The sequence below is a fragment of the Mobula birostris genome, chromosome 6 (genome assembly GCF_030028105.1).
Source record: "Mobula birostris isolate sMobBir1 chromosome 6, sMobBir1.hap1, whole genome shotgun sequence".
Classification (NCBI taxonomy): Eukaryota; Metazoa; Chordata; class Chondrichthyes; order Myliobatiformes; family Myliobatidae; genus Mobula; species Mobula birostris.
In genome coordinates, this window is record NC_092375.1 from 159,427,568 (window position 1) to 159,455,254 (window position 27,687).

Sequence of the window (27,687 nt, forward strand, 5' to 3'; positions counted from 1 at the left end):
GAGATTAAACACATACTTTTAGCCTGTATTTATCATGAAGATAGGGAATTCAGGGAAGAGAACAGAGATGTCCTGAAACATATTGATTTAACCAAAGAGGTTCTGTCAGTAATGACGTGTGTCAGACATTAGATGTATCAAGTTGGGTAAATCCTCAAGTCCTGACCAAGTATATCCTGGAATGTTCTGAGAACTGAGGGAAGAAATTGCTGGACAGCTGGCAGAAATTTTTTTTAAATCTTCCTTAGCCACAGGCGAGATCTCAGAAGTCTGGAAGGCGACCAATCTTCTGCTTTTTTTAAATGAAAGGCTGCAAGTACAAGCTAGCAGTCCCTTAAGGTAATTTCTGCTTTTATCTGTACATTGCAGACACCAGAAGGTGTTAAAAGCTTTACAGAGAAATGGTGGAGTCTGTAAACAGTTTTGCTGTGATGATAATTGTAAATTCTAGGCCAATACTTTCTTGCTAACTGTACCAAGTTGTTTGTGAATTACACTTCATTTTCGATTTACATATAATAGATCATACCATGGCATTTCACTTGTGTCCTATCACATCTCATTAGTCGCTAACTTAGATCAGCATTGAAGATAATTGAGCCAACCACCTCACTAATTCAGAGCACACAACCTTTTCACAAAATCAGAACTCAAATGGCAGAATCAATAACTATAGTTTTATAGAAATTGAACAAAACACTGACAAGACAGAACTCACCCAAGTACTCTGTGGCATTTTTTCCAAAGGCACTTAAGCAAAATGTAACTGTGAAGCTAATAAAATACAAGGTTATCAGCAAATTTTACAAACCCAAAATGAAAACTTAACTTCAATTTTAATTTAATTTCAAGTATGGATTAAATACAAAGAGCTTGATGTGAAAATTCAACACAAGTTCTGCAATTAATTCCCTAAGCCTCTACTTTTTTTTTTGCTTCATTTAAAACACTGAAATCTAAGTCCATCTGTTCTGATGTTATATGCGGTCATCGGTTTTTAAATATTAAGCAAAATTTGACAGTCATTTATTACTCAATTAAAAGCTGTATACATTGTTATATAAACCCTTGTACATATAATTTTTTATAAAAATTTTGAAAACTATTGTTTTTTTTAAAAAGTGAAGGTACAAGTGCTGAAAACTGGAACATTTTCCATTTCAAGCATCCAGGGTAACAATATGGGCATTTGAAAACCATCAACTGCAAGATTTCCCCATCCATCAAAATCTCTAGAAGGAAATCTGAATGGAGAATATAGTAACAAAAATGAAAATCAAAAAGTTTGAGGAATGAAAAAAACCTAATCAGCTTAATTAACTCTGAGGTGAAAGATAGAATGTTCTCATGCCCATCTTTCAATGTATAGCAAATATATATGAATAAGGCACCCAAGGAAATACATGAGCCTTTCAATGTTCTTTACATCAAGCAACTTGTGCTAGACAAGCAATACCACGGTTTGCATGTAGTCACTGATTACCAAGTGTAATGAACTGCCCTGGTTAAGACGAGCAATTTTATTCCAAATTTGGAAATATTTCAACTACTGTACTTAGTTCTTTGGCTTTACAGCAAACAAAGTTTATAGTGTGTCATCCATGCAAACTGTAACACAAGTGGCTTATTTAAAATTGGTTTGGGGCACTTAAGAGCTGCAACACATGATCAAGTGCTCTGTGTGCCTCTTGTAGCAACATTGCTGAGAAAATGTTTGCCTTTGGGAAGAACCTGTCTGTTTAGTAGAACACAGTAGAGATGTGTTGTTCCTCTCCATAGTTTATTAGAACATTATGACGTATTAAGCTACTATACTCCCATTAAAGGATGTTGACAGAGGCATCAGAAGAACTGGTTGAAGAAAATATGAGATTTGTGCACTGTGTCTGAACTGAAATTTCAAAGGCTGGGTGAAATCCTCCCAACTGAGATAATATACGTGCAGGCAGTGAAACTGAGATTCAACTGAGGCCATACAACAGGGAACACAAAGTCACACAAGAGGGAAGCACGTCATCCAAAGAATCGAAAAACGGTGAAGGAACAGATTTAGACTGTTTGTTGAGCTGTCAAGAAAGCAGAATGTGAAAGCTAGAATGATTTTGCACTTCACTGGTTATATGGGAGGTGGAATAAAACTCTCATCCAAGACCCCCGAGAGATCACCTGAACACTTGCAACCCACCTGGAAATGAAACAATGTACCATCACCAGTTCTGGACTCACAGCAGGAGCACAGCATGGAAAATTTTAATACTTTGCTAATGCAGTGAAATTGCTACCAGTTGCAGCTATTTTGCAGGTTTGAATGACTCCATCATCAGAGAAGAGATTATTTGTGGAATAGGGGAGAAAGGGCAGTCTGTAATATCTCAACTTGACTCAGGAGCAACAAGTAATTTCTTCCTGATGCAAATCATCAAACTTAAGGTGGTGCTCATAAAAACAAAAAAAAAGTGTATTGTTTGTGTACAAAATTATAGTGAAGCCAGATAACAGATTCAAATCTGAAGGTGAACCCAAAGAATCAAGGGAGCAATTGATGTACAGCTCCAAGCGGCAAAATACAAGATGTAGGCTGATAAAAGAGATACACAGTGAAAGCATCATGAAGACTGCTTGCTCAGAGACAAATGACTTCAGATTACTTCAGCTATGCAACTCACTGAAAAATGTGCACTCTCTTTTTAAAGAAAACTATATGACAAGCATGACAGAGTCCTAAATGAAAAGTAAGACTGACAGTACACCCACCAAAATGCTTTCAAGGGGCCCTGAAAAAAAAAGTGAAACACAAGTATATGCAATGTGGGATATACTGAGAAATCAAATAGAGGACTGAAAAATTGTCCACACCTAACAGATATTAATGCAGATATGAAGAGGAGCCTTTATCCTCCTCAGAGCTGCATTATGCAGAGTAGCATCGCGGCTAGCATTCCACTATTACAGTGGCAGCTGTACGATCGGGGTTCAATTCCCCCTTCTATCTGTAAGGACCTTTATTTTCTCCCCATGATCCTGAGGGTTTTCCCAGCTGCTCCAGTTTCATCCCGCATTCCAAAAGGTGTACGGTTAGGGTTAGTGAGTGGTGAGCATGCTGTGCTGGCGCCAGAAGCGTGGCGACATTTACAGTTGCCCAGCACAATCCTCTCTGATTTAATTTGACAAGTGATGCATTTCACTCTCTGTTTTGATGTACATGTGGCAAATAAACCTGAGGGGAGTTTTGGAGTGTCGGGGGGTGAGGGTAATGCTGGAAATGCGTGTTATGTTTGTCAAAATTACTTTAAGAATTATCCCATCTGGACAACTGCTTTCTCTGTTGACAATGCAACATGATAATGTCCAGGGAAGTATGCACCAGGGTCTCTGCTTGTCTCTGGACATAAGGTACCTGCTGGCTTGGTAGTAGGCATACAGTGAAGGAATCCCACTTATTAGTCAGCAAGTGTTTAACAAATTGCCTTTGATAATTTAAGTAATTTGCTATCCTCCAGTGTTTTCAGAAGCCAAGCTTCAGTGAACACAGTACAAGTTACTGCATTTAAGTACTTTCATCAGATGAAGAACAAATCAAATGACCCAGCAACGCACGAGTAAACCAGAAAGAAAAGTTCAGTTGACTCAGATCCTGAAAGTACCTCAGTATACACAACTGAACTTACCAGGACACCATCACATTGTCTCTAAGCGTACAGCTTTTGTTTTCTGGATTTAACACCGATGGGCTGACTTCTAATGAAGCATTCACATGAATTACTGGTCTGGCTCTGAATGTTAAAAACAAAACAAAGTATTCCATTAACAACCTCTTGTTGGAGAGAATCTTAAAATATCATTTTCTGGCCCAGATCACAGGAATCAGAAATCCTTGATTTTCGACCAGTTCAAGTTGTAACATCACATTGCACTGCATCATAATTAAAAACTAATATGATTGTACTCATTGCAGGTCAATCACCTCTGCCCTGTGACCGCCCCGCAAGAGTTCCTCAGTGCAGTGACTTGACCCAGCTTTCAGGTGCTTCATCAAACAACTTTCCTTGCACGACGAAGTCAGAAGTGAGGATATTTGCTTGCGATTGTTTAATGCCAAATCTCACTTGGAAATTCCTCAGGAAATGCCAGAAGTCCCTTCTTCATAAATCAATATCATGAATCTGATCTTGATGCATGAAGATCAAATTTCCTGCTTTTCTCCCATATCTCAAAGATATGTGGATCGGTAGGTTAGTTGGCCAGTGTAAACTGCCTCTTCTGTGTGGTTGAGTGGTAGAACATGAAGTGGTTGATTCATGTAAATGGGTGGTTGATTGCAAGCTCAAGTGAACTGAAAGGCTGCTTCTGTGCTGAATCCCTCCATATCTACACATCTAACTTCACCAGAAGGCGGCATCAGCATTGAAGGGCTATTAAGAATGGGAAATAAGTGCTGGGCTTGCCAGCAGCTCTAGATTCTTAGCAATCAAACCCAGTAAGATCTGTTTTGCTCTTATTCTCCTAAATTCCAAGGAGCACAGGCACAGTCTGCAGACAATCCACCCAACCCAGAAACAATCTGATAAAACTTTCTTGCACTCCATTTATAGCAAGCAGCATTACTAGTATCAAATTCCACTGAAATAATGGGAAAACCAGCCCTACGTATACTTTATTACAAAACATTTCACTATCAATATAACTTCAATTTTAACCTGTAAAATTCTGCAGTATATCTGACCAGAAATCTATCTACTAACTGCAACTGATCTGCAATTCATTGTTGTGAACTGTGCAGCAGCAGAAATGCATTAAGGTAAATGTTGCAGAATTCAGCTTATTGTTTGGTGATGGCCTTTTTACTCTACCTGGTACTATTAAAGTGATCTTTATGTCATTGAAGGTACTGTATTGTACTCAGCACTACACTCACAAGGATGCCACGAGATAAACATTCAACATGTCAGCTGAATTGAATTAACACACACCCAATGTACTATTTAGACCCAAATAGTACTATTCCAGAGCTGAGCACATCATTTTAATCTTACTCTAAAAACTACTTTAGCTTGGGCTTTCTGGAACCCAACTGTAAATATTACTTAGAATTCCTTTGAGGCCACTAAGTGTTTTGCTTGTAATTGTGATCTAAACACATCACTTTCCTAGATAGAAGCAATTCCTTGAAAGTTTGCTTGGACAAAATATTTTCAGGGAAAAATAAGCAAGTTACTTTAGATTAGAATGCGTTCAATAGAATTCCTGTTCCATAAAGTGTGATGTCAGCATTGGGAGGCTTATTCCAAAATTATTTGCATCCTTTTTTTTAAATAAACATTACTGAATTCATACCGTAGAACCAGCTGATCACAGTTAAATGGTCAGAACACCGAGCTGAATAAAAATATTATATCTACCTCCTACAGAAGGCAACTACCCTCAAAGTTCAAAGTTTTCAGACATTTTTAGCTCTAGTTTTTCTTTTAAATTTTGGAAATGCTTAACTCTAACCATAAATGGGCATACAAATCCAACCAGGAATAAAAAGCCCAGCTGTACTGGCCTAAATGAATAAATAAAAATATTACTTTAACTCATTTCCAAGTTTATACCATTAAAACAAAGGTAGAGATGAAAGCTATTCCAGATCAGCCTGCCCTTTCAGGAAGTAATTTTATTCTGCATACACCATAGCATCAATAACATAAAATAGAGCAATTGTGTCCAATTGCGGATTCTCCCCCAAACCCAAAGCTAGAGAGCATGTCTGCTCTTCTCTTCCCTCCGACATCTCCCCAAGGCATACCTCAGCTACTTGTTGCTTAATCTCTCGTCGTCAGCCTGTACCACCACATTTTCACTTTATCCCACCTTATCGACAAATTTTCCTTCTGTTCTCCGTCCCTCCCCATTTTCAATGCAACTTAATACTTCATTTCCCACTTTTGCCAGTTCTGATTATAGATCACAACCTTGAAGCATTAACACTGTTACCTTTTTTCACATCTCCTACATTGCCTGCTGAGTAACCCCAGCATTTTCTACTCACTGTGTTCCACTTCAAGGAAAATTGTTTTGCTCAGCACTTGGACACAGATTAAAAAGCAACTTCACTGTTATTGAAATCAATAAAGAGTACACACCCACTTAAGCTTAATACATCAAATCAACAGCATGACCGATGCACTTATGAACCACAATGTTTGGCATAACTTTTAATCTATTCCGAAATGCAATTCAAAAATAGAAAACCTTTCATGGACTCTCAGACCATTTTGATGCTGGTAGAGCAAAACAGATTTTCACTATAATTGATACAGAGTATTTTCAGAATGAAAAATCAGCAATGTACATTATTCTACATTGAATTTCAAGGCATTGGCTGACAGTAAAAAGTTAGTTACATAAGTGATTCAACAGAAGATAAAATGAAGGACTGAAAATGTTGAACACGCATACATGCAAGAAACTGAGATTTAAACACATTATAAAATTACACACTAGAAAACTAAAATGCTAAAGGGGTCATTCAGAGTATTGAAGTTAAAGTTCGAGTTCATCCCAGTTAACACCAAAGTTCCGAGACACAATGAACAATAAGCACATTTTAGAAAAAAATGATATAAAGTTCCACAGCCAATCTGCAATTCACTTTGACAGAAGGATCTAGCCTCAATATCCACCTTATTCATATCTGAACTTAAAACAAAAGAGCAAAATACAAACAAGGCAGCTTTTCAAAGACAAGACTTTAGCCACCATAGGTAATTCCCCCCCCCCCCCGATGAACTGCAGTTATAGTGGAGAAGAAACAAAGTGCAGTGGATTCAGGTTAATTGAGACACATCAGGACCAGTGCATTTTGACACAATTATGCAGCTACCCCAATTAGCTGAAGTTTCATGAAAATAGTTATAAAGGTATAAAAAAGGTGAACTACTATTTAATAGAGTAACAATTTATGGATTTAAATGAAATACAGAAGTTAGAATACTACAGTCCTATGAAACTGTGTATTAGTTTCTCATAGTTAGCGATAGCGAAATTCATCCAGTATATGCTGCCATGTTCTTTTGATTGACTGTAAAGGAACAAAATCAGTGCAGCCACCCAGTACAGGTAATGGACTGCCTTCATACAATGCTTTCAACAATTGCATCCTCCAAATCTTCATTTTCATTGTAACATTCAAAATGATTGTTGATATCTTTTTATAGTAATTTATAATACTATAAACTGCACATTTAGACGGAGACGTAACGTAAAGATTTTTATCTCTCATGTACATGAAGGATGTAAGTAATAAAGTCAATACAATCCGATGAGTTTTTGTTCTTCAAGGGTTGTCATAAATAAGTGGCTGCCCCAATTAACTGATGCCCCAATTAACCAGAATCCACTAGCTTCCAAGTAAATGAGAACACATGAAAGCAAGTAACAAGTTGTCAGTGCTAATAAAGGGGAAAAAATAGAGAATATACATGAGGGTTATTTGATTACAATGCCACTATTTAAGAGAGAAAGCCAGTTATTTTAAAATAATTATTAATACTGCAATTAAAACTGCAGAAAGATAAAAACACAAAACAAAAAATTACCTACCTGTAAACCGCTACTTTGTCAACACCGAAAGCTCCCACAATTAAATCTAGAAAATATTTCAGAGTAGGCTTATTATGAAAATCAATTTCTTACCACAATGATTTTCAGGTTCTTAATTTTTTTTTAAACACTTCAGTCCAACCTTTAAAACTCTCTTTGTGGTTGTCCTGGTTCATTTCATATACAACCACAAAAATGTTTCCTGGTCTACAGATGGAACCATTTCACATGCATCAGTACAATTCCCAAGCAACATGAAACAGGACTTTGCCAATCTTCCCAACTGACTCCAAGCAATCACTAGCAACAAGAAAACACAAAAATCCCATTGCAATCTTAAACAGGAATGCAACAGCATTCCTACTCCCACATTCAACATACTTCAACTCCAGCAGTCTAAATCAAAGACTAATTGCCAGAGTGTCTTCAAACTGCTGAGCAGGAGTTTTCTGAGATTTAATGAGCTTAGCCAGGGAAGACAATGATTCGAAAGGCTGCTTTGGTCAATTTAGCTTTGCTGAATTACCCATGCTCAGCATCATCATGGCATTGGACTCAAGTGCTTAGGAGAGTCAATGGCACCTAACGGCGACTCCTATGCTTGCTTCTTCGGAAACAGCTCTATTGCTATCTTTAATGTCTGTATTTTTCCCTTTCAGGTTTCTTTTGAAGACTCTGACCTGGAGTTACATGCTGACTATGGTTCTTTGCGGGAATGGGACCCACTCTTGGGGTTTCATGACTGGCCATTATTTGACACGCCAAGGGCGCAACCTGAGGGCTTCGCTCATCTTCGGAGGTCCAAGATTTCATGGCTCTGGAGACGGTTGGATCGAAGGTCGGTGTTAGGGCAGGAGATCGGTGTGTCGTGGGAGTTGGAAGATCCTTGGCTGTGTGCCCAAAGACCTGAGCTCTTTGGGCACAGAGCTCGGAAAAAGCTACGCAACAGACTTTTAACATGGTAAACCAGCGAGTTGTTTGTTATGTCTCCCCTCTCGCTGTGAAACGGAGACACCTCTTTCTCCCTTATTCGGGAGAGAGCGAGCCTGTGGTACGTCGAATACTGGGTGAACGAGTAGTCTTTGGGGTACTGCAAGTCTGTGTCTTTGCAGCAAAGCAACAGCGTGCTTGAGTACTTGGTAGTGGGTGCTGATTGCTCTTTTTTTTGCTGGTATTGGGGGGGCGGGAGATCATTGCTTGCTGCTACTTACACACAAGAGGGAGGGGAGCGCGGGGGGATTTTGGGGTTCTAACATTCAACTGACATTCACTCATTGGGGGCACTTCTCTGTTTTCATGGATGGTTGTGAAGAAAAAGCATTTCAGGATGTATATTGTATACATTTCCCTGACATTAAATGTACCTTTGACACCTTTGAGATACTCAGGTTTAGTAAGGGATAAGTATTGCTCTTCTTGAAACAACTGTGCATTGGTGGTGCAGAGGAGCAGAAATCAGAAGCCATCCTCCCCTCCAGTCCTTATGACCATACCCATCAATTCTTCAATGTTAATAACAGCCTTAACAATATCAGAAGATGTCGACATCTTCACATGAAAATGTAAAAAGGAACTTTTGCTGAAAATCATCATTGGAAGAGTAATTTTACTGACTTTTGAAAGAAAGTCCACTTTTGGAATAAGGCGTTACCACATTCTGAAAAATTATTCACACAAGGTATATTGGGATCCTGACTAAGCATAGCATGTGTAAAATCTTGATGACATATTTTAGAGGGTACCAAGCAGTACAATTCCCCCAAGAGGACCACAACCTTGTCATGGATTGGAGGCTTGCGTGCCTCAATGACCCGGAGAGCAATGTTAGCTGGAATCAGGGCTTTATGCTTTGGCTCTTGGTAGGGTCACCCATGCCAAACAGGTCAAAGGGTAGAAGCCAGACTAAGAGTGGTCCACCGGTCCTCCAGGTTCGGGGGCTCAGCTCAGGTCTAACAACCTTGACTGGTAAAACAGAGTTGTTACAGAAACAGCAATGAAAAATCCTTCTACATCTGAGTGTGAAGGTATTCCTGAGTCTCCACCCGGGACTTCAACGACTGACAATTGTGAAAAACGAGCTACTGACGTGATAAGGGAAGCACTAAACATCGCCAGAGATGGAGGACCTTCATTCCTGCCCGAAATGCCAATGGCATAACAAGCAGTAGAAGTAAAAGCAGCAGTATAATTCAATTAAAATGTGTGAAACGTCCAATGGGATCCAATCCAGAAAGCTGACTTTCTAGTCAAATAAAAATGTAACATACAAAATGTGTTTCAGAATAAAGTTGATTCATGAAGACAACAGCATATACACATACACACACACGTATGGTTTTGTGTAAATCATGGCTATTTTCTTTTGTTCACTATTTTGATTCATGTGCTGTATATATTTTGGACTTTGGCTGCTTGGGAACACTGTTTCGTTGGGCTGTATTCATGTATGGTTGAATGATAATTAAACTTGAGCTTGACTTGATTTGATTTGATTTGGTTATTTGAGTTAATGTCGCCTCCTGTCAGCTTGAATAAGTCTGGCCATTTTCATTTGACCTCTCTCATTAAAAGGCATTTTTGCCCACAGAACTGCTGCTCATTTGATTTTTGTTTTTCCACACCATACTCTGAAAAATCTCGAGACCTGTGCATGGAAATCCTAGGTGATGAGAAGTTTCCAAGATATTCTAACCACTCCGTCTGGCACCAATCATTCCACAGTCAAAGTCACTTAGATCTCTTCCTCATTCTGATGTTTGGTCTAAACCACAACTGAACCTCTTGACCATGTCTGCATGCTTTTATGCTTTGAGTTGCTGCTACATGATTGGCTGATTAGATATTTGCATTAACAAGCAGGAGTACCTAATCAAGTGGCCACTTGGTGTACACAACCAGTTTACAGGAATAAGGTCGAGTTCAGATTGGTTTTGTTAAAACAGATCTACTGTACATTGAAACAACTGCTATAGTAGCCAAACATATTTTATACATTAAAAAATCTAAATTAACTTGGATTACTACAAATTTAAGATCACTTTCACCTGCTGGACATACCTGGATATCCATTTATGTCAATATCAACAGCACCATGCATGGCATAACCAAAACTGGCAGGCATTCTGTCAGATGCCCATTGTCCTTCTAACATCTGAGATGGACGAGGATTTAAACCAGAAGACTTCCCATTATAAATATAAACAAGGCCTTTACGATTTTCTCCTCCATACGGAATGCCAATCGCAATATCTACAAATAAAAGCAAACATAGTTAATCTTTTGTGTCACTATTACAAATTTGGTCCCTCAAAATAAATTATGTAATATTATTCACTCCTTTAGTTTGTACTCAGTGAAAATTTTAGCTCTCCCACACATCATTTCTGCTTATCACTCATTTATTTTGCCAATTTGATTTAACTCAGAGAAAATGTTAATTACTTTAGTAATACCTAGTTAAAAGATTACAGGCTGATCTCACTTTTGATAGCCTTTGATTGCGGGGTGTGAGTAAACTTTTAGAAAAAATACATCAAAGGCTTGTATCTTAGGATATGTGTAGAAAATAAAGATCAAGGTGGACTCAATTGCGAAGGCCCCTTTAGTTATTCACACCCTAGGAGTCAGGATATAGAAGCAAAGTGTGGCTGGCTCAAATGTAATTATACCTCTGCATGAATCACTGCCTTCAGGAGACGGAAGACAAAGAAGTTGTTTTAAGAGACCAAATCATGAAGTAGAACTTCAGTGTTAATTTTGTTTTTTTAAATGAGACCTTTTTAAGTAAGACCTGCAGTCTTAGAAACTCTACAGAAAAAAAATGTGAAAAGCAAAACCAACTATGTCATAAAGAACACCCACAAATAAAAATGACACAAACCGGCAAAGATGAGATAAGCAACATCTGTTATGGAACACTTCAAGATACTAATCAACCCAAATATTCATTGGAATAGAACCAAACCAGTCATAAGATTAAAAAGGTGACTGACATGCAAGAACATTTGCTTGGTCCAGATGGATTGCCCTGGGCAGTATACAATTCAGCTGCACACCATATTGTTCGCATTACAGCAGAAATGAAAAAATAATTTGTTTGACTGTTTAAGATAAAGCTTAAAAGTGCCTGCACTCCTCTATTACTCGAATAAAATTGCGGAAAGCGCTTCACTACAGATCATAATAGAGTGCATTTATTAACTCTAACAGTCAGAAGTACATTGGGGCTAACAATAAAAAACAAACAAATTTCTGTTCTGAGAGATCATTGACCTTTAAAGTCAACTCCAATTCTCTCTGCAGATGCTACCTGACTTGCAGAGCTTTTCCAGCATTGTCTTTACTTCAGACTTATTGGTACTATACTTTCCCCATTTATTGATTATTTTAAGAAAATAGCCTTTAAGCCTTCTCCCCACCTAACTGGCTCATCCTACTTCTTCCACTATTTCACGCCTCTGAAAATGCAACGTTTATCGAGGAACATGTACAAACATCTCACTTGTCATGCTCATTTGGTTATGACGAATCCTTGAAAACAATGGAGGATTATTCAGCTATACGGAGCATCACAGCCAACGAAATAGTTTCCATTAAAGTGTGGCAATGCCCATTAACAATCAAGATAGAAAATGTTTAACATTCATTCTTGACCCTCAGATACAGAAACAGAGTGTAATGTTCATAAAACATGAACCAGAAATATCTGCTTACTCAAAATATCACCAAATTTAACTTCCTTGAGACAGTACATTTGGCTAGCAGCTTTTTTTTTGGGGGGGGGGGTTGTTATTCTTAATTAACACAGTGATTAAACAGCATAATTTAGTGAGAATCCAAGTGATGATTTCTAAAGAAGTGGCTGGGTAAAAGTAGGGAAGCTGCCCACAAGTAGAATAAGGACCAGTTCCAAACACAACACCTGAGGCTGCATGGAAAAGCATCAGAGAAAGTGTAAAGCAATTTACTAAGATGATTATAGGAATGAGAGATTGTAGTTATATGGTTAGACTGGGTATGCTTACGTTGTCTTCCTGAGATCAGAGAAGGCAGTGAGGAAATCCAAAGGAGGGGTCCAGAATGATGACAGGTATAGACAGAGTAGACAGAAGCTAATTCCATTGGGGGAAAGCTCAAAAACTAAGCCACATAGCATGAAGGCAACTGGCAAAAGAACCAAAAAATTTTAAATAAGTGACAAAAATAATCTACGCAGCAAGAAGGATCTTAAAAGCACTGCCAGGGATAGGAGTGGAGGAGGCAGGTTCAACTGTAGCATTTAGAAAGTTGGGTAATTATCAGAAAGGTAAAATTGGCAAGGTTATAGAGGACAGGAAATAGGACAACCAGGATTACTTTTAAGTTCAGCCAATAATTACTTGACAGGTTAAAGGCCTCCACCCAACCCATTTTCATATGTCTCCAAGATATGTGTACAAAACTTACGTGCTGTGTCAATAAATAACCATACCCCTACCAGAACTATCCATGACTCTCCTCTAAAAATGTCAGATTTTGGAAAATACTGCTCAGCAATTAACCAATAATATGATCCAGATTTACACAAACAGGCATGTTTTCTACTTCTGCTGTAAAATTACAGCTAAAGAGAAATGATACCATGAAATAAGAATCCAAAAATTTTAGGTTAAACAGGGCAAGCATGGGAGGGCTGGAGACCATGCACATGTTGAAGGAAACCATCCAATAATAGTCTTCATGTCTATGTTAAAAAGAAAACAAATGATTTTTTATTTTGCAGACTTATTTAAAACTAAGGTAGATTTCTATCTAACAAAATGAAAGTATGAATGTGCTTGGTCAGCAGGGTCAAGTTTCTGTGTTATACAAGACCCCTACACAAAAATCACTGGTTTTACTATGGAACTGTTGTAACTGAAATCAGTCCCATTTTCTTACAGTTGTCCACCTTACAACAATTGCAGCCACCCCAAAAACCTCTCTTCTAACAGTCCATTATCATAGGGACTTTCCATATCTTCTTGTGTGCTCTTTAATTCATGACATCGCCCACTCAGCTTTAATTCAGAATGCAAAAAGCAGGGTCTAACTCCAATGTGAAAATATGCAGCTCATATTTTCATTTAGTTGTGGTTCAGAAATTCTGGACCAGGATCAGACATCTGGTCAAAAGAGCAAAAGACACAATTGTCCAATCTTGTTAATAGAAAATAGATTATAGTCTGGCACGGAATAAGTGCACAGTGGTTATTTCTATTGCATTTGGCAAACAAGCTAATGAAACACTGCCAATTGACACAAAATTTTTTAACTGAATGGAACTTTTTCCTGATCACAAGTTACAAGCATAGTCTATTACAACCCACTATGCCACACAGTCCCCACATATGGCCATGAACTCAAAGAATCCAGCCACTGTACAGTCATAGATACATCCTTTTGAAAAACTAATAATATCCTTAGTTCTTTACAAATGAAGGACTGTTGCATTAACATTGCAGCACAACTTTGCAGGGAGGCAGAAATAAGTTCCAACCCAGGTCAAGCTACCATTATTACAGTAAAACTTTTCAGGCTGGACTGAAGGAAAAGGCAATGTATTCACAGTGAAGCACACTGGACATAAGTGTACAATTCTTGCTCCAGGGGTGATGTTTATGATGAGGGAAAAGCTACAGGGTAAATTTCAGACGTCTTTGCATGTACAATGACAAGTAGGGCTTATATTACGTAACAATGACTGGGCTGCACAATTTGTTTTGTATTACCTTAACAAGAAAGATTGAGAGATGCTTGAATATAAAAATAGAATTTGTTCATTTTGATAGAAAAAATCTACTTCTCTCGAAAGGGAAAGAAAGAGTACTAGAGGACTCCACTTGAGGACTCAGATGCAGGCAGTTACCATAGTAACAATCTGGATATTTTCCAATAAGTTAGCGCCACTATGATAAATTCAACATCAATAAATTTCTCTTGGGCAAGAATGTCAAGGGCATCAAAATTCAAGTGTTACATATTGCAAAGTTAATGCAACAAAATAAATACAAATCAATTTCCCACTTGCTATGACATAACATAGTTTAGCAGAGCTTTCAGGGATCAACAGTTAAATGACAGGCAGCAGGTTTATTCCTGTTCCCCTGCACCCCCCCCCCCCAGTTAAACTGAATTTCAGCAATGATTTTTCATTTCTGGATGGAGAATACAAAGGTGTAATAAAAGGTCAGATGTTCCTCAAATAACTTGGTACTAAATTAACAGTGGATACCTTCAAAAATGAACAAGATCACTGTGTAGCCTGAACTCTCCTAGAGCACGACAGATTCCCCTCCCTAGATAAGACGAAACATCTATGCTGACAACACACTTTACTTATGCTGACCAATCTTTTTCTAAGCTGAAAGAGAGAAATTTATGAGTTTTGTTTGTGGTGGGATGGGAGGAGGGGTAGGATAGTGGTTGAGCAAAGTGTGTGTGTGTGTGTGTGTGTGTGTGTGTGTGTGTGTGTGTGTGTGTGTGTGTGTTGTTTGTTTGTGTGTGTGTATATATATATATATACACACACACACACACATACACACACACATACATATATACACACACATACATATATACACATATATATATATATATATATATACACACACACACACACACACATCTTTTCTTTTTTTTTCCAGGTGCAACTCAGGATAGATTTGAGAGTAAAGATGGAATCTAAAATGAATCTCACTTTTATTAGCATTAACCGCAAAGATATGCATCAAAAAGGCAAGGTCTGTTTGTACAGTTACAGCCATAAAATCAGCTGTGAAAAATTAAGGCCTCCGAATATCATTAATAACCAAATATTAGAAAGGGTGCAAGTAAACAGAAGTATTTTTTTATTTTAAAAAGCCCTAGAACCCACCTTTATAGCCATCCTGATCCAAGTCTCCCAAAGGTGTAATTGAAGATCCAAATCTGGCATAAGTCTCTGTGCCAGTCAGCTTCATGGAATTTTTAAAACTAGTTGGAGCGTCTTGTAAATAAATATACACTTGTCCCACCTCTCGGTATTTCCCATCAGAGCCACGAACCATAAAAAGTGGTGCTCCAGCCAATAGATCATCTAGTCTGGAAGAGGGAATAGCAGCATTAAAAGTAGTGAGAAATAATTGCTCAAGAATTACTGTATAACTGCACAGTGATTTAGAAACAAAGGGAGCAATTTTTATATTGTGTGCAGTCCAATATCATCAAGCTGTTTTGATAATCACTTTGATAAGTTATTTCCATCACTGGGCTAATGTACGCAAGCTTTTAAGGTGTCATGCAAATATATTAGCACATAATAACTGCTATTTATTCTTAATTTTGTTATCAGCTTTAGCTGCAAGATTCCAGAAGCAATGTCTCTCCAGAAACTAAATCCATTACACCCAAACAACAGGAATTCTGCAGATGCTGGAAATTCAAGCAACACACATCAAAGTTGCTGGTGAATGCAGCAGGCCAGGCAGCATCTCTAGGAAGAGGTACAGTCGACGTTTCAGGCTCTATGACAATGTTAAGCAATATTGCCAACACTGACTTAATAGCTGCTCAACCATTCTTTCAATCAGACAGTCTGGAGCTGACATTACACTCAACTTAGTCATACGGCATGGAATTGATATTTCTTGCATTCTTCACACACGAGTAAAAACCTTTACGTTACATCTCCGTCTAAATGTGCAATCATAGTAATTTATAATAAATAGAACAGTCAATGTAACAGAAGTACAGTGTGAGTTAATCAGCCTGATGGCCTGGTGGAAGAAGCTGTCCCGGAGCCTTTTGGTCCTGGTTTTTATGCTGCGGTCCTTGAACACAATTGGTCTTTACCTACTAATTCCAGGAATGAAGGGGTTAACATTGAAGGAGGCAAAGAGGATTTTTTTTTTTTTTAGCCAGGGAGTAGTGAATCTGTAGAACACTCTGCCACAGACTGCGGTGGAGGCCAAGTCCATGGGTATGTTTAAGGCAGAAGTTGATCGTTTCCTGATCGGTCAGGATATCGAAGAATTTGGCGAAAAGGCAGGTGTATGGGATTGAGTGGGATTCAGGATCAGCCATGATGGAACTGTGGAGCAGACTCGGCATGCTAAATGGCCTAATTCTGCTCCCATGCCTTATGGTCCATGCAAGCTAGTCCACTTGCCAGTATTTGGCCCATAAGCCAAACCCTTTCTATACATGTAATGTACATATACAAATACATTTTAAAATATGGTATTGAATCTGTCTCAGCCATATCCTCTGACAGCTCATTCCACATAGGTACCATTCTCTGTGTAATAAAGTTGTCCCTCAGGTTCCTAAAAAACCTTTCCCCCTTTGGTCAACATAGACCGGCTGAGCCAAAGGGCCTGTTCCTGTGCTGAATAACTCAGATAGTTATCAAATCTAAGCCATCTTGTTGTCAATTCTCCAACCTTAGCAAAAAAAAGACCGAGTGCATTCACAATTTTATACAGCTTTGTAAGATAACCTCTTAGTCTCCTATGCTCCACAGAATAACTTCCTCTCTGCTCTAGCTGTTTAACAATCTCAGCATAAAGTTTTCAACCCATTCAATATTATGTCATGAAATTAGTCATGAGATTATTTAGTCACAGCAGCAATGGTAAGTTCTTGTTTCAGATCTCCTAAATTATATCTGCATGTGAAACACCACCAATTTTGAAATGACTGAACTCTGGGACATAACTGCTGAGCTGGGAATACCTGCAAAAAAATTCACAAAACAGTCTAAAAAGTCACAGCTACAACATGGCTAGATGAAGAACATGGGTGACCTGCCCTTTATCTCTCATAAACCCCATAATTAACAGCTAAAACTTATTGTGAAAGCTCTTTTGAAGCCATGTGATCACGTTAAGGGGAAAGAACAACTGTTCCAGGCTCGGCCAAAAACAAAATTTAGCAGGTATTTACCAATTCAATGGATCTTGTTTCTTCCAATGAATTTGAGTTATGCTTTCATGAAATTGTTTACTGAAATAAGGATTATATTGTAAACTATGAGACCATAATCCTCTTCTTGTACACAAGGCTAAAAGGAGATTGAAGTGATTTCCAGAAAACAAGTTACAGAAGTGGAAGGGTTTTATTCAGTACCAGGCAATACAATAGCACCAGGTATCAAACTGTGATCATGCATATCTGTTATGAAATGGTTTGTTCTTATTGCCTCCTTCGCACCGAGTACCTGGCGCATTCAATAACATACTTTCCACACCAAGATTGGTGATAATCAAGATTTACATTGCAAAATAGTTGACTGAATTTGGGTAAATAAATGTCTCATTATTAGATCCAATTAAACTCCCATGTGCAGAACATTGTCATGAGATAAATGAAAATGAGAAAAGCCGTTTTATCTCAACTCATGCATTTGAAATAGAATCCAATGTTCTCAACTCAGAAACTAAATATTTATAAAACGATTTTCAAGTTTTTATTTATGAAGATTTGTGCTTATTGTAATGAAATGATGAGCATTTAACTAGTTTTCTAATATGATTAATACTCTTTATATGGATACCATTAATACAATTTCTACAGATTTACCTTTCCCAGCATACTTTATAATATCTTACAAGTTTATAGGATCAGCTCTTATTCATCCTTAAATATCAAGCTTTCAGTCTTTCTAAAGACAAATCTCTTAACGTTAAAATTCCTTGAACTGCCTCCAGCATTTTCTTATCTTCTGTGACAAAAACTGGTCCCTGCTTTCAATGGGGGTGGATCTTGTGTGCCACCTCCAGAACTTTCCTTGGATGTCCTGGATTCTAGTGCTGGCCTCAGCTGGAAATGACACCTTCAAGTCAGCCTCCACCAGTCACAAGAGTCCTTGTTCTGTCTTAATGCACACATCATGAAGTCCAACTGGGTGATGCAACCCTGCACAGAATTCTCAGCTCTCAGGCCTGGATAGACAGGCACAACAGTTGCTATTTAAGGGAATGGGAGAAAATGACTCTTGGGAGAAAGGATGTCTGGTTGTATTATATAAATTTTAAAAAACCTATTTAATCATAAAACAATTGACTTCCTTGATTGCCTTTTCTGCATTATTTCAAAACACTTAATGTTTTGTTTTATTTATGAGTGTTACTGAATATTTGCAAATGTCAAGTGTTTGGAAACATTCAGTAGCTGCAACTGCACCAAAACCTTTGACAGCCACATCTACCAGTGGGTCCTCACTGGCTGCCAACCTTTCTAAAGAGCCAGTTGCCCATGTCAAGACAACCACTCATAGTACATTGGACTACAGTAAGATGCTTGGAGCAGGGCTCCCAGTGTTTGATGGCACTGGGGCCACTCTGGACCAAGTGACTTGTCCAGAGATTTTAGGGTATGGAACATGTGCCCCAGTGTGTGCTCCAACTCCAGGACAGTCTAACATTGCTTCCTCTGAACTCTACTGACCATATGCACTTGCAGTAAGCTAATATTAAGTATACCAACATTATTGCTGGCAGTCTTTTACCACTTAAAGTACTGAGCTTTAAAATAGTCCACTCCAGTCCAGTTAACGTTATTGTCATTTAATTTTATACACGTATGCTGCCAAATGAGACAATATTTCTCTGGACCAAGGTATAAAGTGCAGTAGTACACATAACACACACACACAACAACTTAGGAAAACAAGGATAAAATTTACAGATGAATTACACATAAATAAAGTGCATAAATTAAATATCATTAGTGTTACATACCAGCAGCAATAAACCACTAACTGAGTCAGGATTTAATGCTAAGCCACTATATTTATTAGCATCTACTCAAAATATAGAAAATTAAACAAACTACTCTTCTAAACAGAAGTTAACAGTGGTGTACGTTGTAGCTCCCAGCTATCAAGCTTAGGAACAGTTCTTAAAGCTTTAAGATGGCAAACTGAAAAGTTTCAGCTATCCACGGAATAGGTGAAGGGAAAAACTTGTAAATCCACATTAAGATGCAATGAGGAGGCGATCATGAAAAATTCCACAGATTCCACGCTGGGAAAACGAAGTAACAGTCACAGAAGATCTCAGCCGTTGAGTTGTATTCCAAAATCCACGTAGAGATATTACAAGGTGACAGTCACGGAATATTCCTTAGCACAAGTCGTCACCACATAACACATCCGAATCCATGTAACGATTAACAAAAGTAGTTGTCACAGAATACTCCAAAAATCCACGTATGGATCATAAGAAGTGACAGTCACATATCCAATAATGCACTGTGTGCCACTCATTCACCCAATCCTTTGGGCATGGGAAAGTATCAAACTTCATCCATTACTGTTGCGAGCTGCTGCTCGCAGTCCAGAGTCTTAACACTCTCTCTCTCTCTCTCTACTGAATGTCCCAGCACTCTGTCTGCATTCTGTAATACTGACGTCATACTCCCGCCTCGTCCAGGCACTTAAAGTGACACCCACAGTAAACAAAACCCGTGGTCATGTAACATAAGGTACAGAACAGATTAATTGGTGACAGCTCAAATGCAATGCGCAGGGAGCTCAGAAGCCTAAAGGCCTGAGGGAAGAAACTGTTTCCCATCCTGACTATCCTTGTTTTATGCATTGGAGTGTCTTGCCTGATGGTAGAAAGTCAGAGAGGATGTTGGATTGATGAGTGGGATCCTTGATAATACGCAGCACTCCTGATAAATGCCCACGATGGATAGTAGGGAGATCCCTATTATCCTCTCAGCTCTTCTCATAGTCCTTTGTAGGGACTTCTGATCTGAGGCCCTTTCTCCTCCTTAGGATATTCTTTAGAACATAGGTCCATGTGCAGCTCACCATCAAAGTCTAATAATGGTTATGAAACATCTTGTGACATTTTATGTGGAAAAGTCAACATCCAGTTCGCAACATTATAAAATCAGTACGATTCTGTTGGCTTTCACTACACCAGACAATTCCTAAAGAATCAACTGTTAATCCAGTGACCATTTCAGCTTCAGCTATTAATTGCAGCCAGAGATCCCACTCCTGAACCAAAGTACATGAAATGTCTAAATCAAGCCAAAAAAAATCCATATACTTTTTGCTCTTGTATACAATAGCAACTTCAAATTTGCCACCATTCTGTGATCTTCAGCTAATTCTACGCATCTCCAAGATTTTCATTATCATCGAAATGCATCCATAACATGCTGCACTACTAAGCCATCTCAGTTTTATCCCACCTGAGGCTATGAAACCTGGACCCCACCAATTGTTTCTTCTCTTTCCCAATTACAGGCAAGTCTAAACATACGATTTTTTTTGTTTGGACCTACAATTGTAAGAGTTGTTATTAATGCCATTTGGAGCTATTTGACTTAATTTACAAATAATCACCCATTTTTCTTTAAACAAAAATCACAAGGTGTGTATACGTGTTATTAAATTTCACCTTTTATTCCATACTCTTGCCAACACACTTTATGCTTTCTAAGCTGCCTCTTCAGAATGAAACAACCACTCTGGCCTGAAGTCATTCACAAATCTGAACAATTAGTATTCAGTCTCCAGCATTAATGCAAGTTAGAACATGTTGCAGACCCAGTATTTAAACTACTTCTCAATCATCATTTCAACACATTTTTAAATGAACAAACTGATTTTAAAATTGGAGAATCCCAGAAGGATAAAGGAAGTTCAACAGTGCAAAGTTTATGTAGCTTCTCATAATTTATAGCTAGTCATTATCACACTAACTTCAGCTTTTAGATTTAATAAAACAGATCAACAAAATCCCCCAAATGGTCAGTCTTTATCAATGGCCACAGAACAAGACATATTTTTAAACAAGATAAAGTTGAAATGCAGCCCATCCCTTCAACACACACAACCTTACCCATCATTGTTGATATCTGTAACAGCAACAGAGTATCCAAAGTAAGCAGCCATCTAAGAAAGAGACAGATGAGTCATGGTCTATCCTGGTATTGACAATCACAATTAGCAAATCAATTATTTTAAATTGAACAAAAAAGTTTACTTACCTGCTCCCCAGTAAAATTGTAAAGTGATTCCATGTTAACTCCATTTAAAATAGTCACCTGTCAATGTTAAGAACAGTTTATACATTGAAAGGGGTAATTTTACTTCAGATACCAATATCTTGCTTCAGCCAGAAGCTATGGGTTAAATAGTTCAAATGAGCATTTACGCATATAATCTTAATCAATATTTCTGTTTCTATGGTACTAAATTGGAAACACACCTTTTTATCCTGAAATATGGATGCAAAATATCACACTGTACCATTTTTTTTTAAAAAAGTGAAAATTCAACATCCTAAGGAACAATAACCATTCTCATCCCACCTTCAACACAGCTAAGTTGTCATTTACACTTAGGCTGCCCATGTAATTCTGTTGTATTAAACTATCTACATCTAATATAGTAAAAAGGTAATAGTTATAGAGTACTTTCAACTACCCTTGAGGAGTGATAAAATAACATAAATTTAGTTCACTTTCATTTTTCTAATTATTTAAATCAGTTCACAAATACAGTTGTATAAAATAAGCATTCCTTACATAACCCAGAGACTTTGCTCCTCTTGGAATACCAGTAACAAAATCTAAAATGAAGAGAAATGTTTCATATGTTTAGTTAGAAATAATCAGTTAATTTACATAATAGCCTACACATAGTAACCGCTCTCAAACTAGAAGTCACTATCTTTTAATCTCCTTCCTCTCCCAATGATAGTAATGCCTGCTCAGGTGTGGATCACCCTTTGTCAATAGACATTTTATGTCTGTGTTTATAGAGAACATAAAGAACGTGAATAGTTACTGGTAAGGCCACTCTAGCACTTAGCAGATAACTGGTCCACAAATTGTTCTAGATTGCAAAGAGGGCTGTGTGGGACAATGTTTTTTTTTTAAAAATGCCATACATGGAACAGATCAGCTTTCACTCATCTCATTGGCATGCATGACCTTTCAAAAATACTAACAAAACATTGTAAAATAGTTGGCCAAAGTTAAAAATCAGAAATGCACTAGGTGATCTAATTAACTCCAAATTTCTACTCTAGGGAAGATAAAACAGATCTGATTTATTTTTTTTATTATTTCTTATTGTTTCTCCCCATTAGAGATATCAGACAATGTTATTGTGCAACTGACAACCACCACAATCTTCTTCCTACACCCTCGATGCGCATTCCAAATTAGTCTCTCCTTCTGTCAAATAGGTGCACAATTTCTTGCTAGGGAAGTGACTGGGCATTGATGGGCTATACTGATGTGAAAGAAAAGAGAAAACTCTAGGACAAAACTGAAAAAAATAAAAAAAATCTTCAATCTTTTTCCCCTAATTCCTAGGCAATCAAAATGTGAACTCTATCCATACTGGTTATCTGTGATTAGTGCATTGCTTAGTGAACTTTGCTCAGGAACACATCACTAACTTTTCTGAATGTTTCAACAAATGTGCAAAAATAAAAAAAAAACAACACATCCAGTGGTTCGGTGTTGCTTCTCTGGATCTTAATATCCAACCTAGAAGAGGACAACTGAATATACCAGTTGTTGGATTTCAAACAACAATGAGATGGAATACAGGAAGGAGATAGACAGCCTAATGGAACAACATCAAGAACTTCTTCTTCAGTATCAGCAAAACAAAAGAGCTGGTTATGAACCTTAGGAAGCAGAATGGAGTACACATCCCTGGCTGTATCAGGGATGGTGAGGTGGAAAAGGCTGAGAGCTTCAAGTTCTTGAAATGTACATATCAACGTAGATTCTCTCATCAAGAAAGCATAACAACACCTCTACTTCTTCTTCAGATTTGGCGTGTCCCCAATGACCCTCACCAATTTTTACAGATGCATTAGAGAAAACATCCTAACTGGATGCACCACAGCATGGTATCGCAACTTCTATGTCCAAGACCGCAAGAAATTGCAGAAAGATGTGAAAACTGCCCAGTCTGTCAAGGAAAACCAGCCTCCTCTCCATTGCCTCTGTCTACAGTTTCAATGCCTCAGGAAAGCAGGCAACATAATCAAAGACCTTTCCCACTCCAGACATTCTCTCTTCTCCCCACTTCCATCAGAAAGAAGATGCACAAGCTTGAGAACAGAAGGCTCAAGGACAGCTTCTACCCCAATGTTAACAGAATTTTGAACAGAACTCTTGTATAGTAAAGGTTAACTCTTGATTGATCAGTCTTTCTCATTATGGAGCTAGCATCTTATTTGCCTGTCTACATGACACTTTCTCATTAATTGTAACACTTAATTCTGTATTCCATTATTGTTTTCCTTCTCTAAGGCCTTGATGTACTGATGAGTGGAATGATTTCTCAGGATGCCATGAAAACAAAAGCTTTACATTGTACCTTCATGTATGCGACCATAATGAATCAATCAACAATCATTTCAAACCATTACTCTAGTTCAGGAACTTGCAGAACTGGGGCTTTTTCAGTACAACTAAGCCAAGCGTGCAAGGAGACTCAACGAAGATCTATAACGTAATGGTAGTTAATCCCAGGAGGTGGTGAACACACTTCCCCAGTAGCATCGTAAACGACAAGAGACAAAAGTGCAAGCTATAGATGCACAGACCTTGATCCTATGTTCCAGGATAGAAAAATGTCAACAGCTAGTTTCCGGATTAAGGATGTTTATTGAAATGGTCACAAAAGCTAGTGTTTGATGTAGAATACGGTATGTCAAACAACACACAATTGGCAAAAGGCCATTACAGGTTTCTCCAAAACACTGTATTTACCTTGAAACTTTCTGACTCCTTTGGGGTCTGAAAAGGTATTTCATGTTTTATCACTAAATTTTGTCCTAATAACTTGCACAGGCTTTTCCTCCCAACTGAGGGAATTGTGAAGCTCTTAGATGGAGACAAGTTTTGAGACCGTATACATGCACAGGTGGAGCAGGCACTTTGTTACCTGGTGCACTTGGTGAACAGGGGGTATTATGGGATATGCACAATAGGTGAATGAGGGGGGGGTATTATGGAATATGCACAATAGGTAGATACAAATAAGAACAAAAAAATCCTCCTTAGTAGGGGAACATGACCACCCTTCACATGTCCCCAACTTCCATTTAAATAAAATCCAAGGATTAAGTCAATCATATAGATCCTAATTTCAGCTCTCCATTGTCTTTAAATAAACACATTGAATATAGCCTTACCTTCTATCAAATCATTGTTGAAGTTTCCAACAGTAACTGAATAGCCTGTGGAAGATATTTCAGTAATCAGAAGAATGGTGAAAATGTTTTGATCATCCTCTTACTTAGAACGAAGCTAGCCAAAAAATAATATTGATATGCTTTACGGCTGGTCACACGTTATTTTTAAGTCTTTCGAAATACAAAATTTAGAGTTACTGTAAAGGTTATTTAGTGCAAGTATGTTCCAATACTTCAGAGTACCATTAAAATTAATCATAGTTATAAATAAAAATCAAAACAAAATTCCTGATCAGATCTGAAGTTTTTAAAAAGTCTAAGAGGAGAAGGCACTTTTATTATTCAATGCAAGAATTCAAACTGACATTGAAGAAATAGGTTTTAAAATAAACTTCCTAAAATCCCAAGTTATAGATGAAATTACTTTCAGGTATTAAATTAATTTGAAATAACTCAAAAAAAGAAATTTAAACATAATAACTTTGTGTTCCAGGTTCATTTCTATTTACTTCAGAACAATATATTGAAATGCAAGCCCTACTTACCAAGGTAGCTGTCATCAAACACAGCGTTAGCCCCACGGGTTGAAATTTGATTCCGATATTGTGTGATAAACGATGAAGAGTTATACAATTCCACAATGTCCTGAATCTCATCAGAGATTAACTGCCCTGTGGAATAATTTTTTGGTGAGAAAAAGTATTTGAAGAAATGTTCAAGTTTTAACACAAAGCTTGTTTTAAAAATTCAATTCTGTTTAATAACCATGATAAATATTAAATGATATATTAGTATACACAAATATTACTTGGAGGAAGAAAATATATTTCTCCCACTGAAGGATTAGTGCATTTTAAAAGCTAGATAGCAATCAAAGTCATTGAAGTATTATTTTTTCAAAAAGCTGACCAGTTGAATTTAGCTAACATTTGCATGGCTGCAACTAGACAGCATTTAATACTGCATTTTGACCAAGTGCTTTTGCATTTTACCTTGCCAGTAAAAACTGCCAGGTCCACCAAGAACCACTCTACCAGCCTGCAATTCACAAAAGGACAAAAGAGTGAGATTTATGGACATCTAGTACATGGTATAGTACTTTTCTCTACTTTCAAAGTGCAAGGTTTTCCAAGTGGAAATTCAAGCTCACAGAAGAGTACAAAAGTGGTGAATATTCCCAACATTAATCACTCATTTGGAGTCGAAATAACTTAACTTCATTCCCAAATATGTCAGTAAAAAAATCTACCTAACACATAATCTAATCTTGAGTAGGTTTAAAACAAGATGACACGCAACCCAATGAAACAGACCAATTCTAATAACCAAAGTTACAATGATATTATAGCTTTAAAAGTTTTCAAAGGGAAAATACAAGATCAAATGTCATCACATGCATTGATTGGTTAAATTGTGGTAACACCCAAGTCAAATTATCAACACAAAATATAGAAATAATCTTTGAGATAAACAGATGGATCAGTTTAAAAACTAAAATGGTCATTCCTCACTTTTAGGTAACGTGTTAGTCCAGCAAAAAAAAATTAGTGCGCATGGGTTAACAAACAAGAGAAAATCTGCAAAGGCTGGAAATTCAAGCAACACACAAAGTGCTGGAGGAACTCAGCAGGATCTCCAACAGGATCCCACCACCAACCAGATCTTTCACTCCCACTCCCTCCTTTCCGCTTTAGCAAGCGCCCTATGCGACTCACTTGTCCATTCATCCCTCCCCACCGTTCTCCCTCCTAGCACTGATCCTTGCAAGCAGAGCAAGAGCTACACCTCCTCCCTCATTACTATTCAGGGCCCCAAACAGTCTTTCCAGGTGACGTGACACTTCACTTGTGTGCTTCCGGTGTGGCCTCCTGTATATCAGTGAGATCCAACATAGGTTGGGAGACCGCTTCGCTCTGACGGCCAGAAAAAGCAGGAACTCCCAGTGGTCACCCATTTTAATTCCACTTCCCATTCTCATTCCAACATGTCAGTCCATGGCCTCCTCTACTGTCACGATGATGCTACACTCTGGTTGGAGGAGCAGCACCTTATATTCCATCTGGGTAGCCTCCAACCTGACGGCATGAACATCGGTTACTTGTACTTCCGATAATGCCCTCCCCACCTCCTTCACCATTCCCCATTCCTATTTCCCTTTCTCATCTTATCTCCTAACCTGCCCATCACCTCCCTCTGGTGCTCCCTCTGGTGCTCCTCCTCCTTTTATTTCTTCCATAGCCTTCTGTCCTCTCCCATCAGGTTCCCCCTTCTCCAGCCCTGTATCTCTCTCACCAATCAACTTCCCAGATCTTTACTTCACCCCTTCCCCCTTTCTAGTTTCACCAAGCACCTTGTGTTTCTTCCTCCCCCACCCCCCCCAACTGTCTAACTCTGACTCCTCATTTTTTTTCCCCTCCAGTCTTGTTGAAGGGTCTCAGCCCAAAACTTCAACTGCACTCTTTCCCATAGATGCTGCTTGACCTGCTGAGTTCCTCCAGCATTTTGTGTGTGTCACAAGGGTTAACAGTTTACTGGAGTGACACGCTTCTACAGGCCTTTAATATTGAATGAGAAAAAAGTTCCTACCGTTGTAAAGTCAACGCTGAAACCTCCTTGACAAAATCCTTGACCATCAGCTTCAGGTTTATCTATATATAAAGAAATACAGAAGTCATGAATTACTGAGATAATTCTTTTAAAGTAATTCCCACAGTACTGACAATGAAACATGACCTTCTGGGTGAGCTTAAGTCCAATGGGAAATTAAAATTTTATTTTTAATTCAAAAGCATGCTGACTTGAACATGCCAATTTCCATCTCAAATGGAGACAAAACAAGAGGTAGTTGACCATTCTGCCCCGAAGAGCCAATCATTGAAACCTTTGGAATAGTCCGTGAATGTCTACTTTAACAACGTTT

The 27,687-nt window shown here is 38.1% G+C and overlaps 1 protein-coding gene across 1 annotated transcript in view; it reads right to left on the reverse strand.

The window, feature by feature from the left end:
- The window catches only part of itgav (integrin, alpha V), a 103,023-nt gene that overhangs the window by 33,843 nt on the left and 41,493 nt on the right, over positions 1 to 27,687 (reverse strand). Inside the window, exons 5-16 of the mRNA XM_072261724.1 lie at positions 27,354 to 27,415; positions 25,760 to 25,805; positions 25,313 to 25,438; positions 24,768 to 24,812; positions 22,132 to 22,175; positions 21,592 to 21,648; positions 21,444 to 21,496; positions 15,479 to 15,684; positions 10,642 to 10,833; positions 7,585 to 7,630; positions 3,669 to 3,773; positions 719 to 774 (exon numbers count right to left, since the gene is read on the reverse strand). Coding sequence (XP_072117825.1) covers positions 719 to 774; positions 3,669 to 3,773; positions 7,585 to 7,630; positions 10,642 to 10,833; positions 15,479 to 15,684; positions 21,444 to 21,496; positions 21,592 to 21,648; positions 22,132 to 22,175; positions 24,768 to 24,812; positions 25,313 to 25,438; positions 25,760 to 25,805; positions 27,354 to 27,415 — 1,038 coding nt within the window. The remainder of the gene's footprint in view (positions 1 to 718; positions 775 to 3,668; positions 3,774 to 7,584; positions 7,631 to 10,641; positions 10,834 to 15,478; positions 15,685 to 21,443; positions 21,497 to 21,591; positions 21,649 to 22,131; positions 22,176 to 24,767; positions 24,813 to 25,312; positions 25,439 to 25,759; positions 25,806 to 27,353; positions 27,416 to 27,687) is intronic.